General features: G+C 57.7%; 1 protein-coding gene across 2 annotated transcripts in view; it reads left to right on the top strand.

Annotated features, from left to right (window-relative positions):
• HPSE2 (heparanase 2 (inactive)) overlaps window positions 1–13,094 on the top strand; it is a 126,314-nt gene extending 113,220 nt beyond the window's left edge. For both annotated transcript variants that reach the window (XM_062580009.1, XM_062580010.1), the window contains 3 exons: window positions 11,089–11,234; window positions 12,123–12,269; window positions 12,353–13,094. In XM_062580009.1, the coding sequence (XP_062435993.1) occupies window positions 11,089–11,234; window positions 12,123–12,269; window positions 12,353–12,518 (459 nt within the window). In that variant the 3' untranslated portion in view covers window positions 12,519–13,094. The remainder of the gene's footprint in view (window positions 1–11,088; window positions 11,235–12,122; window positions 12,270–12,352) is intronic.
• Window positions 13,095–13,404: the final 310 nt, after the last annotated feature.

The following is a 13,404-nucleotide window of genomic DNA, read 5'->3' as shown; positions in this document are numbered from 1 at the left end:
AAAGTGTAGCAGCAATGCACAGGTCTGGATCATACGGTGCTTTGGTTGGCTGCTTGGAAGTGCAGGTGGTTTTTCACCTCCTTTGCTTAGCCCAGAAGGGCTTAGGAACTAAATAGGAAAGTTGTGGTCAGTAACAGAGGTGGCAGTATGTTGGGCTCATAACCTGTTTGTTGGCATAGGTCTATCCCCTTGCCTGACGGGGCTTTCCATGATACGCCGGTGTTAAAGAGCTTGGTGTCAGCTTGTGGCTGTCTCCAGCATCCCTTGGGGACTTCACGGGGAAGAGCTGTGGTGTGAGCCGTGCCCTTGGGCTGTGCCTGGCAATTCAGTGGAGGCGCCTCCTGCCCGACCCATCCCACCACCTTCCCAGCAAGCAACGGTTTGGACACTGGGCCCATCCAGCTCCTTGAGCATAATGAGCCAATGGACCCATGTGCGAGGTGCCAACACGGAGGGACCTTCCCTCAGGCAGGAGCTGTGCCACCGGTGTTGGGCTGGGCGCCTGCTGAGCACTTGGTGCCAGGCGAGCAGAGAGGGGCTCCCAGCCGTGCCTCGGCCAGCCGCACGTACGCACTCCCTGGTGCACTCGTTAGCCGAGCCGGCTTGGCTGGAAGCTCTGCTAATTGCAGCTGGAGGTAGGAACCCTCTCCCTGGACGGCGCCTCTCACCGCCTCTGCACTGTGCGGGAGAGGAGGCCTTCTCCAGGCAGGGGCTGCTGGGGGCCAGGCCCTCTCCACCATCTCCTCTTTCTGCACCAAGGTTAGCACGGCCACGCACTGAAGTCCAGAGGGCCATCAGCTCACCCAGCCTTTGCCAATGTCTACTGCTTCCCGGCGGGCAGCTGCATGCCCCGACTGCTCGGCTGGGCAGCGTCCAGCAGGCAAAAGAGGAGACAGAGCATCTGCATGCGGAAGCGCGAGACGGAGAGCCCTTTCCTGAAAGCACTCACAAGCTCTCACCTCCGAGCCCAGCCAGCTGGCTTCAGAGCCGGGGGAATTCAGCCACGCTGCCTGCTCCGGCCCATCTGCAAGTGTAGCACTGAGTCACCACGCTGCACAGACGCAAGGCGGCCGAACTGCCAGCAGCAGGGACCGAGGCTGTCGAATCCCCCCGCCGGAGACCCTCGGCTCTTGGGGCTGCTCTCAGAGCGCGGGTGTCGGACCAGGCTGCAGTGCACCACAGAGTGAGAGTGAGGGCACGGGCTGGAAAGCCTGTGGGAGACGAAGGGTGGGGAGAGGGAACAGGTCCAGTGTAGCTCACAGACACGTGGAAGCTGTTCCCTCTGACCGTAAATCTGCAACGCAAGTGTCTGGCACCCCCAGCTGCCCCACACGCTGGAGCACTGATGCTGGTTCGAGCGACACCTGCAGACAGGGAAGGCATGGAAAAGGCAAGGAACTGTTTGCAATGAGACAGCAAGCTGGAGGGAGAGGACTGAAATTTGGGGCAGTTCAGGCATATACAAGGGAAAGGCTCTGCTGGGAGATCTCCAGCTGAAGAGCAGTCCTCTGAAGGTCAGCGCCGAAATGGTGTCATGCTAGAAATTTCACAGCCAGCCTTGACAGTGAGCACCAAAAGCCCTAGGTGGGAGCTGCCACATGCAGGTGTAGTAGGCCTAACAGGGCATCCCCTCAACTGCCTTCCCTGAGCGGGAGGAGAGCTCCGTCCGTGTCCTCAGAGGTGGAAGACGCTGTCATTGCAAGTGACTATCGGAGTCACTTTCTGTGTCCAGACTCGCCTGCAAACAAGAATATAAATATGTTCTTTCAACCATGGTTGTACTGTGTCTTGGGACTGTGGCATCCTTTGCTCTCTGTATCTGCGTTGCCTTCAGTCTCCAAGGATTGCCGAAGGACTGCTCCAAGGCTTGCATGAACAGAAAGAAGAATCCAATGCACCTAAACTCTGCTTGTTGTCACAACAGGTTAAGGGGCCTTTCCCTCTTAGTGCACCATAAAAAAAAAGAAAAGAAAAAAAGAAAAATAAAGTCTCTGAAGTGCGTATGCTTGGACTTTCGAACGCATCAAAGTCACGCTGCTGCTAGTGGCGCTGGCACCCATCCACCAAGCCTGAGGGACATGTGCAGAACTGGAGCTGTGCTGCTCCTGCGTTGGAAATTCAGGCAGAGACACAGTCCAGCATGGAGCAAGTAAAGCCGTAAAGCTGCTGTGCTGTCAGCTGCCTGCCTTACCCAAGCAGTTAACGCCACCCAGCTGGGCTCCATCCTGCCCTGCGGAAGCAGAGGGAGGAGACCTGCAGGGCCTGGCTGGGCCCACGCTGACCTGAGGCAGCATCCAAAGCGAGCGCTCCGCAGGAGCTGGAGGAGCCGGCCGCCTCCCGATGCGGCAGTGTGCGCCTCTGGCTTCGGCGCAACGCCTCAGTGCTCTGCTGCTCCCCACATCTTGCACGAACAGCTGAACCCGTCCTCTCTGTGGCAGCAATGCTTTAATTGTGGCTGGCGTGGGAGCAGCCCCGGCTGGGTGACCCCCCACTGCCCAACCCACCACATTGCCCGTAAGTTTACAGCAGGCAGAGCATCGCCCAGGCTGTCTCCTCCGGCTCCCCTTGTGCCACACCCAGCCCCCCTCCGCGCTCGAGCTGTGTCAGGGATGAGCCACCAGCAGGCTGCGGGGCAGAGCCTTGGCTGGGGGGCACCACACAGAGCAGCATGGTACAACACCTGGGCCACAGCTGGAGCATGTGAGAAATTCTGGTCCCCACCCGGGGCAAAGCAGTGGACTCATTGCACAGTCTGCCAGCAAGAGGGGTAGAGACACCAGATGTACCTTGTGAATGGGGAAGAAGGGAGTTTCTGAGCTTCCTCTTCCATTTTAACCTTTAAGCTGGCCCCATCACTGGCAGATGTGGTCCTCTTCTAGCCTTGCCCCATTAGGGATTGGCAGCTGATGAGCACCCTCATCTCTTTTCTCCTTGCCATGCTGTTCCCAGGAGCATCCCACAGGCAACAGCAGTAGATGTACAGTAAGGATGGATGCAGCCACAGCCCACATCTTGGGGGAGGCACTGCACCATGCAGGGCACCAACCTGCCCACCTCAGCAGCAGCAGAGCCATCCTGGGGCTGTGGAGGAGGTGGGCCTGAAAAGCCCTTCCCAGGGTGGGTGCATGCTTGCCAGCAGAGCAGAAGGAAGTAACACTGTGGTGAACAGAAGCAGAACAGTGGAAAATGGCAAAAAGTTTAGTTTGGCTTCCATACCCTCTGATCCTGCAACTTCCTTTCTGTGGTCTCCATTGCCCGCACCCTGTTAGGAAGAAGTGATAACAATAAAAAAGAGATTTTAAGCCATTCCGTCAGTCTGCTCTGCTCCCTGGGAAGGTGGAGACCTGATGCTCTCCAGACCAGTTTGCAAAGGGCAGTGCTAGGCAAGGGTGATCTCAAACACACCACACTGCAGAGTGCCCACGTGGACTCTCCTGTCTGTGCCCCCAGGGCTCGGTGGGGATTGCTGTGCTTGCTGCTCTCACAGCATGAATTCTATTTGATGACAATGTTTGGCCTTTCTCCAGGTTGCAGAAAAAGAGCAGAGTAGACAGAGACAAGGAGACAGGCTGAGTGAAGGAAGCATGGGGTGCAGCATGAGGCAGCGGCTCTGTGCAGCTCTGCTCAGGGAGCCCAGCACAAGGGGCCCCATACCAGCACAGCCGTGAAGGTGGTGACTCGAAGGCAGTGGAAAAGGGCTGCTCCTCTGGGCCTGGTCAGCTGCACCACTGGCATGGCTAGGGGAGACCCCGTGCTGCAGGATGAATGGCTGGTGCTAGCACCTTAGCTGGCTCTGTGCAAGAGACCAGATGGGAGCCAGCCTCAAATAAGCCCCTCTTAGCATGCAGAGTGGGTATTGGGGCCGTAGTGTTGAGTGTTTTGTTCTCCAGAGCTGCTCCTGCCCCGGCTCAGTGCTGCTTGGTAATGCAGCCCGAGCCCTTCCTTGTCACGCGCAGCCTCCTCTTCCCTCCCTTCTCAGCAAAACCAAGTGCTCACTCCGGCAGGTGGCAAACTCTGTGTAGATGCCAGCGCAGCATCTCCTGAGCTTGCAGCCAGCCATGTGGCCTCCTGATGCTGCCTTGGTGCCCCTCGCTCCCGTTGGGCTCCATAACTGATCAATATTACCAGCAGGCCAGGACTGACGGAGATGGAAAGGATTTATAAGCAGCAGAGCACTGAGCAGCACGAGGAAGTGAACTGCAAGCAGTAAATTAAACAGACTAACAAAAGTGTTTGGAAGATGGACCTCAAGAGCAGGACCACATTGCACAGCACTGGTCACCCTCAAATCCGCTGCACCTCTGAAGACCCTTTTCAGGGGAGGATCCTGTAGCAAGATGCAGACCAGGTCTAGTGAGTTTTTCGGGGATTACAGCCCATGTTTGCCTGCCTTTGACGGTCTAGAAGAGACAGACATCTAGCAGGGGTTTGCCAGTTGGAGGAAGTGCCGCACAGAGCAGAAGGAGGTGGCTAGCCTGAAGGTGCTGTGCTTTCCCCCAGATAAAGCTGGGTGGGCGTTGATATGAAGACAGAAGGAAATTTGGTTAAGAGAGGCTGTGAGACGAGGCATTTACCACTGTTAGAGCAGAAAGGATGAGGAACAGCACAATAAAAGCAGCAGAAGACTGCGAGACAGAGACTTCAGCAACTTTGAAGAACTGGTGGGAGAAAACCATGCCAGACATAAATCTAAGTGAAAGAGGAATTGGGCAGTATTAGCAGATCCTGTACCTGGGTCAAAGCAAGGGCCTGTCATGCCCGGGAGGCTGGTGCAGACAGTGGTGCATGGCCAGTGCTGTGGGGAGACCGGAGGGAAGCCCACGATGCTTTCCCAGTCTCTCTCAGCCCTGCAGCACAGGGCTCCTACATTGCAGCATCTTTGTGGGATGGTCCCGGCCACCCCTTTGAGCCTGCCGATGCCGCTGGCTCCACAGCCTGCTCTGGCGGAGAGCTCCCTGGGTAAATTAGGTGATGTGTAAAACAATACTGCTTTTTGTTTGCTTTCCAGCTCCTGGCAGCCAGCTCCATTTTAAGCCTCCTAGTTTGGGGTCATGAGAAGCAGTGAGGTGCTGTTCCTGGCGTGCCTTCCCCGAGGCTTTCATGATTTCACAGACCTTTTCTGCAGCGTCCCCCGATAGGTTCAAGGCACAGGTTCAATTTCCCCCAGTACAGCCGAAAACAAGTTTTGTAAAGGAGTTCTCACCCAAGTGGTGAGCTCTTCAGGACCTCGACACAAGAAGGACACACACAGGAAATGGAAAACAGGTCACATTTCTGAGGTGTATATGACCTTCTGAGAACAGAATCAGAGAGAGAGCCTGTCTCACAAGAGGAAACCAGCCTGGGAAGGGCAAGGAGTGAGGGACTAAGCACAGCAAAAAATCCTTCTTCAGAGACAGAGGAATGGGAAGATGGGGCACTGGAGGGAGGGGAAGCTGCTGGCCAGGGACACCAATACGAGGACAAGTTCCTTGAGGAAACCTACAGCTTCTGCCTGGGCAGAGAGGGCTGGAAGGCTGAGAGAGCTGGCCAGGCTACACAGGCAAGGACAGTGATTTCAGGTCACTTGGGCCAGGTGGGATTTGCTTGTGAGTATCGTGAGAAGAGCTGGAGCTGTCTCAGTGCCAGGAACGGTCATCTGAAAATTTGCAGAGAGCTGGGGAGACTCCAGAAAATTGGGCTGAAGGTTGAAGACAGTGCTGAGTATTAAAGAGAGAAAACATGGAATGAGGGAACTACAGACCCTGTTCCAAATATCAGGTTTCAGAAATACACATGAACAAATAATCCGTCTGGGCAAGACGTCTTGCGGCTGGGCAAGACGGATGGGGCAGGGCTGTGCTGGCTGCAGCAGGCGACATGGACTGCAGGGAGGCACCGCTGCATTGCACCGGGCCTGGCTAGACCCCATGCGGCACCATCCTGCCGCTCTGGAAGCGATGGAGGTTTTGCCGAATGGCTCTTGAGTCCAGAGGGTTGATAATTCTGGGTTTAATATATCAGCAAATGTTGTCATTGGGGAAAGGCTTCATTCAGCTCTGTTTGTCACAGGAGCTTGCATAGGAACCCCAGATTTGGGTCAGCAAGTCTGGAGCTCCCACAGTACAAGAAGCCCATAAAAATCGCAGATAATGTTAAAAGCTGCATCAGTCCAGCCTTACTTAAGCAACAGCTAGCAGTGTCTTGAACAGGATGTAAGGACCTCCACAGGGAGAAAGCTTTGGATGCTAAAGATCTCTTTAATCTAGTGGAAAAAGAAAGAACGAGAACCACTGGTTGGAAGCTGAAGCCAGACAAATTCAAACTGGAAATAAGGAGTGGGATTGTTAACAGTGCGGATGTTTAGCTGTTGGAACAAATTCCATGGGAAGTGGCAGCTTCTCCATCCCTCCAAACTTTCAAAACCAGAATCACTACTTTCCTGAAAGACATTCTTGCCAAAAACAAGCTACAAGGCTCTAAAGAGGGAATAGAACTGTGGACTCTTCTGTCCTGTGATATACAGAAAGGCAGACTAGCTAGGTTAGCCAGTCCTTATCTCAATAAAGGTTGTTTGGACTGTGTAAAAATGCATATTAAGATGCAGGAACAGAGAAGTATAAAACAGACTGTTGAAATTTGAGCATTCCTAAGGGACAGCGGAAGAGTTTGGGCAGGTTCAGAACAGGGAACGAGCAAAGAATAAGAGGATGACAGTGGGTGGCAGCCAGCTAACGCTGCCGGTGACATTGTGGGGGCATGAGGCCGCCCCGGCACAGTCCTGGCAGCCACGAGGAGTGAGGCAGGCAGGGTTAGGTGCCTCCAGGCACAGCGGGGAGCAGCTTGCTGTGCATCTCGCGCAGGTCCCCATGAGCTCCAGACACACTGGAGGCTTCCCCGGCTGCTGGGTCGCGCGGCTCAGCCCATGGCGGTGCAGAGCCCTGGTCTCCTCTGGGCTAGGCTGTGCACCAAGGGGCCAGCAGCGTGCACCTCTGAAGCTCAGCTGCCTCTGTTAGTTACAGCCCCCAGAAGACTGAAAGATGTAGGATCTGCTATACTAGTTTGCTGGTTATGGCAAGATCTTCTCACATGTAGTTAGTGTGCAGTTGAGCAAACTCACGCAGGCTGTAAAGTTGCTTTGCTCCCTCGAGGAGGGACCGTGGGGAAACACCCCTGCGCCCTTTGTAATAGCTGTGGAGACAGGAGGATCTGGTTAATAGGTCTGTCTGAAGGTCTAACAAATTAGCCTCGTTTCCAAAAGCTTGAGTTTCTAAAAGCTCCTGCAATGAATTAAAATGTGCAAAGAGATAAAATGGGACCCTCTGGGCTTTCCCTGTCTAATGGAAAGCTCTTGGGCCTTCATTGGCCCCATGGCACTCGGTAGGTATGGTTGGCCTGAGCTCTACAAATCAACTCACTTGAGACAACTGCCCTTCCTGCCCATAAATCAGCTTTGCTGGCCAGGAGACCTCCTGAAGTGCAGAACGGCTTTCTTTGTTCAGGTGCTCTTAGCCTGCAGACCTGCCGAGGGCTGTAGTGGCAGCACTGCTTAATGGTTCTGCAAAGTAATTAAAGCAAGAGAGCTCCTTCGGTTCCCCAGGGACTAATAGCGGACCAGATTCCTTTCTGTTATTCCTCCTCTAACGTTACAGCTGTATTACTGGCTCTGGTCTCACAACAGAAGCCTTCTGTGACTCCAAAATCCAAATCATTTCCAAAGTTGCATTGGTCAGAGCCATGCACCTAACCAGGCAGCACCACTCGCCCCTCCAAACAGGGCTATCTCCACCGGGCCCCCAGTGAGCTTGCTGTGAGGTGCCACCTTTGCTGGGGCGGGTGCTTGTCCCTGCAAGGAGCATCCAGCACAGGGCTGTTCTCAGTGGGAGTTACTGCATGGCAGGGACTGCCAGCAGCTGCCAGGCTGGGGGGCTGGGGAGAGGACCTGTGGAAAAGCCACCCTTGTCACTGCAAAGATGGGTGTCGGGAGCAACTTTTTTCTAAGCTGGTAGCTATTTGAAGAGGAACTAGTCAAAATGAACCATAGCTGCAGGTGCCCGGCTGCCCAGGAGTAAGCCCCTGATGTGATTTTAATCGGAGTTCACTCGTCCAAGAGGTAGGAGCTGTCCTGGAGCACCAGCCCAGCTGGAGGGAAGTGCCCGCACTCGGCAGTTTTGTTTTCATCACACTAGGTGCATGTGTAATTCATCATCCAAATACCCAGTGTCACCAGCTCCTGGTAATTTATTGCAAATAACATGATTTTGGCCCCTGTTGTTAGCAGTCTTGTGATGATGCGAAAAGCTGCAGCTGTCTTCAGTGCTTTTCTGCAGTAAGCTGAATAGCTTGAGTTCCTCAAGGCCTGAATTGAAAGGCTCCTTTTCCAACCCCTGGGTCATTTTTCTGGCCTTCCTTTGAACTCTCTTTGGTATTTCCATATCCTTCTTAAAATGTAGACTTCAGAGCTATTGTGAGAACAGTCTTGCCAGCAAGGCAAGGTAAAATTGCAGCTCTCCTCCTGCTGACACTGCAGGGACATGTTAGTCCCTCTAGTCCCAGCAGGACCCTCAGAGACTCTGCAAGGCAGTCTGCTGTTGTGGCACGGAGCCCTCTGCTAAGCCACTGCTTTGGAGAGAGCCTCCCAGCCCACGGCAAACACTGGATCCTGTCCCCAGTGTCGCAGAGTGAGGACCCCCCCAACTGTGCAGGGACACAAGCCCTGCCAGTGCTGCTCACTTCCCGGGGACCGCATCACCACCTCTAAAACCAGGGGCACCTTTTTCTCAGGGTTAGTATTTTCCCGGTGTGATCTGTCCCCCAAATTTGACAAAAGGAGGTGCCTGAGGCAGCAGCTACCAGTTGCTGGTAAAGCCTGGGAGCAGCACACAGAAATGCTGTGACATTTCCAATGCATGAGACTGTCAGAAGCTGTCTGTGAATGGTGGCTTTGTAACCGGGGCCTTAGGAGGAGCCCCAGACTGTCTCCTTTGCTGCTGGGCCAGAGCAACCAGCAGCTCTTCTGCCTTTGCAAAACGTTACCGTCAGAAGCTGCGACAGTTCATTTGACCTCTTGAGAGCGGAGGGAAGCAGGAGTCGAAGAAGCAATGTCCGAGGCCCTGCTCTGCCCAGAAAGGCTGCTGAACTGCAGAGCTGCTATTACCAACTTCAAGTAATAAGGTTGTAGCAGATCCCCAGTCTGGAAAAGAGCTCTTGAGACCTGTGCTGAAATTTCAAAGGTGGCCGTGAAGTTCCCGAGGAGAGCCTTTGATTCTCTGGCTGTATTCTCTATCACTCCCATAAATTCATGGGAAAAAGCGTCTTGTCCGTGGAAATGTGTAGAGCAGGAGAGAAACCTCAAGGGGCTGCTAGAAAGAATTAAGAGTCTGAGCTAACAGGTAGCTCGGGGCACTGAACTCATTTATTTTCATCTTGCAACCTTGGGGCTAAACACTGCAATCTGTGTTCACCTCTGGCCTCGCTATAAACTAGCGTAGTTACTCATCTGTAACGATGCCTGCTAACCAGCACGGTTCGTAGCGGGAGCTGACAGCGCGACGCGCTCCCGCCAGCGCGTGAGCGAGGCGGGTTGGCACAGCCTGGCATGGGCACGTGCTTCCCGCTGATGACGAAAGGCCGGGAGACGTCGGTCGGTGCCTGTGAGGAGACTGGTCCCCAGGGTGGTGCCCCGGAGACGGCACGCGGCGGGTGTTGAGCGCCTGCAGCCCACGAGGCTGAGCCGCCTCGGGGTGCACAAGCGAGGTGCGTGCCTCTGCCTTCTTGCAGCGTCTCCCGAGTTGGCAGAGGAAATATTCACTGCACAAAGCAATGTGGTTTGGGTTGGAAGTAGCAAGAGGAGGGCAGCAGGAGGCTTTTCTTCCAGCAGCGCTGTGGCTAGAGCTTGCCCAGAAAGAGGGGAAGTGGGTTTGGATCTCCCTTTGCCAGGACAACCTGGAGCAGGTCAGCTCTGAAAAACGCGGGCTGAACTGGGCCACAGAGAGGGTTGGGGCTCAGCGGTCTGGCGCTGCAGGCAGGGTGTTCCTCTCGCGCCGGTCTCAGCCTGGCTGCGCGGGGTGCGCTTCTCCAGAGCGCTCACGCGGCACCCGGCGCGCTCGCAGCCTTTCCCAGCGTCGCCCCGGGGAGCCCGGCACGGCGGCAGGGACAGAGCCACCGCTGTGCGGAGCAGCAGGCAAACGCCTGAAGCCGGGGACTGCCCTTTCCTTTCCTACAACCCTGCTTCATTTACCGCACACCTCCCGGCTTCTGCAGCGGATGAGCGGGGGGCCCTGCAGACGGCCGCCTCCGTCGCTCGCCTCCCTCGCCGGGGCTGGGGCCCATCCTGTGTGCCGAGCGAGGCCGTGCCCCGCGGGAAAAGATAGTATGTGGTGACGTAATTACAGGCTGCGTCATTAATGCATGTGTGCAGGGGCCGAGCTTTTCCCAAATCTTCAGTGCTTGACTTCCCTACCTTGTGTTCTTGGGTGCTTAATTCCACGAGAGGCTTTGAAAGAGCAGGAGAAATACCTCTGTGGAGCCCCCTAAGCAGCAGGGCCACCAAAACCCACGTGCTGCGAACCTAGTTTGAGAGCACGGGAGAGCTCTGGTGTGCTCCAGCCCCAGGTAAAACAGTAAGGTGGAGGGGGAGACCTGTGTACTTGGTGAAGGCAAGTGAGGTGGTGATGTCTCTTTGGAGACACCATCATCATCACCATCAGCATGTGTGTGTCAGCTGAGGGGGTGCAGAAGTCTGCAGTTTGGCCGTGAGCAGGTTCATGGGAGCAAGAGAGGGCACCTGTGTGCTTCCTGCAGGTCCCGCAGCCCCGTTGAAAGGAGGTTGCAAAAGCTCCTTTAGGGGATGTTGGTGTCTCTTAGCATGGGCAAAGCAATGTTCTTTTTTCTTAATCTCTTTCCTGGAAACAGCAATGTCATTTTGGTTTGAACTACACAAGAAAGCTCAGCTCAAGGCAAACACCTGGCTTGGAAAATTTGCACCTCAGTAGCCAAAATGTGCCAAGTCCTAAGCAGTGAAACGAGTCCCTCCTGGCCCGGCACTGGCAGCTCCCGCTGCGAGGCGCGGGGACCGTTGTGCTGCTGACTGTGCCCTCTGCCCCGCAGGACTACTGGCTGTCCCTCCTCTACAAGCGGCTCATCGGCCCCAAGGTCCTGGCGATCCACGTGGCCGGCCTCCAGCGCAAACCCCGGCCCGGCAGGGTCATCCGCGACAAGCTCCGCATTTACGCCCACTGCACCAGCTACCACAAGTGAGTCACCCTGCGGGGGCCGGGCAGGCGGAGAGCCCGCGGCCCCCGCGGGGGTTCGCTTCCCAGGGGAACGACCTGGGCACCTCGGATGAAAGCAGCGGAAAGCCGGTGCCTGAGAAGGGGGCCGGGCGCCGGTGGCCGCCGGCGAGCCCCGGCAGCGGAGATCAAGGGAGTGGATTTCAGGAGGGGCCCCCGGTCAGGTTACCGGCCGGGCCGCGCGGCTCCCGGGGAGCCCAGCCTGGTTCCTGTTTCGCTGATAAGGCCTTTCAAAGCGCCCCGGCGAGGCGCGCTGGGGGGGCGGCCGCCTCCTCCGCGCACACTAGTGCCTATTGTGGAGGAGGAGAGGCCGTTTCGGTACACAGTCCAGACGCTTTCAACGTGCCTCCAGCTCGGTAGGAAACCTTGGCCAGGAACTGACAGGTGCAAAGTGCTTCAGAGCCTTTGTCTGGGGCCGCCCGACGAGGCAGCGGCAGAGGGATCGCTGTCCGGGCCTGTCACTTAGGGGCCCCGCGCGGCGGGGAGCAGACGCCACTCAAGCACCGAGCGCCTCTCGTTCTCAGCCTGGTGAGGCGCTGGGCGGGGGGAGCTGCCCCTGCCCTCCCCCCCCCCCCAGTGCCATGCCATCCGCAGGTGAGCTCCCCTCCACCCCTCCACACTGAGATGGCACCAGGCAGGGCAGGGGAGGTTGCAGAGGTTTCGTTGCAGAGCTGGGCCGCGCGAGGAGGAGCTGGCAGCACCGTGCAGAGGGCAGCCGGGACGGTGACGTCCCCTCCTGGCAGCTGCACGTGGCTGGCTCTTGCACACGGACCCCCAAATCCTCCTCTTGGAGGCAACGCTCCCACAGCATGTGCCAGCGCTCCCCTCGTTTTCCACTCTCCCCTCTTGCAGCCACAACTACGTCCGAGGGTCCATCACCCTTTACATCATCAACCTGCATCGCTCCCGGAAGAAAATCAAGCTGGCGGGGACGCTGCGGGATAAGATCGTCCACCAGTACCTGCTGCAGCCCTACGGCAAAGACGGGCTCCACTCCAAGTAAGCGCGGTGCTCACTGCCGGGGCTGGCACCCGCTCCCCAGCCCTCCGTGTCACCACGCTGATGCTCTTCTGGTCCCGCAGGTCGGTGCAGCTCAACGGGCAGCCGCTGGCCATGGTGGATGACGGGACCCTGCCCGAGCTAAAGCCTCGTCCTCTGCGGGCCGGCCGCACGCTGGTCATCCCCCCACTGACCATGAGCTTCTACGTGGTGAAGAACGTGAACGCGCTGGCCTGCCGGTACCGGTAGAGCCGGGCTCTGCCCGCGGCCGGGAACGGCCCCGCCGGCCCCGCTCCGGCGCTCCCTGGGACGCGCTGCTTCCTCAGCCACCTCGCACGGCTTCGCAGCGATGCTGCGCGGACGCTCCCCCGGGGGCCCCGGGATGCCCTCGGCTGCGGGCCGGTCCTGCACCCCCTGGAGCAGCCAGGCCCCCGTTTTCTCTGCAGCTTCCCAGGGAGCTTGGGCAGAGTCAGGCCGTGCCCTGCGGGAGGGGACAGCCCGCTCTGGTGCCAGCAGCTCCCCCGGGCACCTCTTCCACCCCCCTATTCCCAGCAGGGAGAGGGCGGCAAGGCCCAGCTGGCCGGAGCGCCTGGCGCTCGCAGCCGCCTCTCCCGGTGCACAAGCGCATGGAAGCAGCTCCCTCTGCTGCCGTGCGGCTGCTGCATCGCCGGCCCCTGCAGCGCAGCGATGCTGCGGGCGCGCAGGGCGGCGGGGCAGGCCTGGGGGCCCCCGGGCAGGCGGCCTGGGCAGGGACGGGCTCGCCTGGCCCCCGTGGTGGCCTCGGCGCTCCCACGTGGAAGGCAGGCGGTGGCATCGCCTCTCCGGCCCGGGGACAGCAATGGGGGGGGGGGGGCAGTGGGTCCCGGCACCGGGGGCCTGGGCGTGCGGGCAGGGCACCGGGGGTCGATCGCTGTAAATGTTAATTATTAAGTTATACGCCCTGGAGAGGAGCGCGCTGGCGCCCGGGAGCTGGGGCCAGGGGGCAGCCGGGGCAGAGGGGCCCTCTCGACGGCTCGTGCCCTTCCCGGGGCAGGGGAGGGCAGCGGTACAGGTGTTAATATTTCCTTCCAGAACAGAGATTTTATTGCGAGCGTGAGCAGCCGGCGCCTGCCGAGAGCCGGGCGCTGGGCGCTGG

The sequence above is a fragment of the Rhea pennata genome, chromosome 7 (genome assembly GCF_028389875.1).
Source record: "Rhea pennata isolate bPtePen1 chromosome 7, bPtePen1.pri, whole genome shotgun sequence".
Classification (NCBI taxonomy): domain Eukaryota; kingdom Metazoa; phylum Chordata; class Aves; order Rheiformes; family Rheidae; genus Rhea; species Rhea pennata.
The sequence above is the reverse complement of the archived record's forward strand: the minus strand, read 5'-3'. Positions and strand labels throughout refer to the sequence as shown.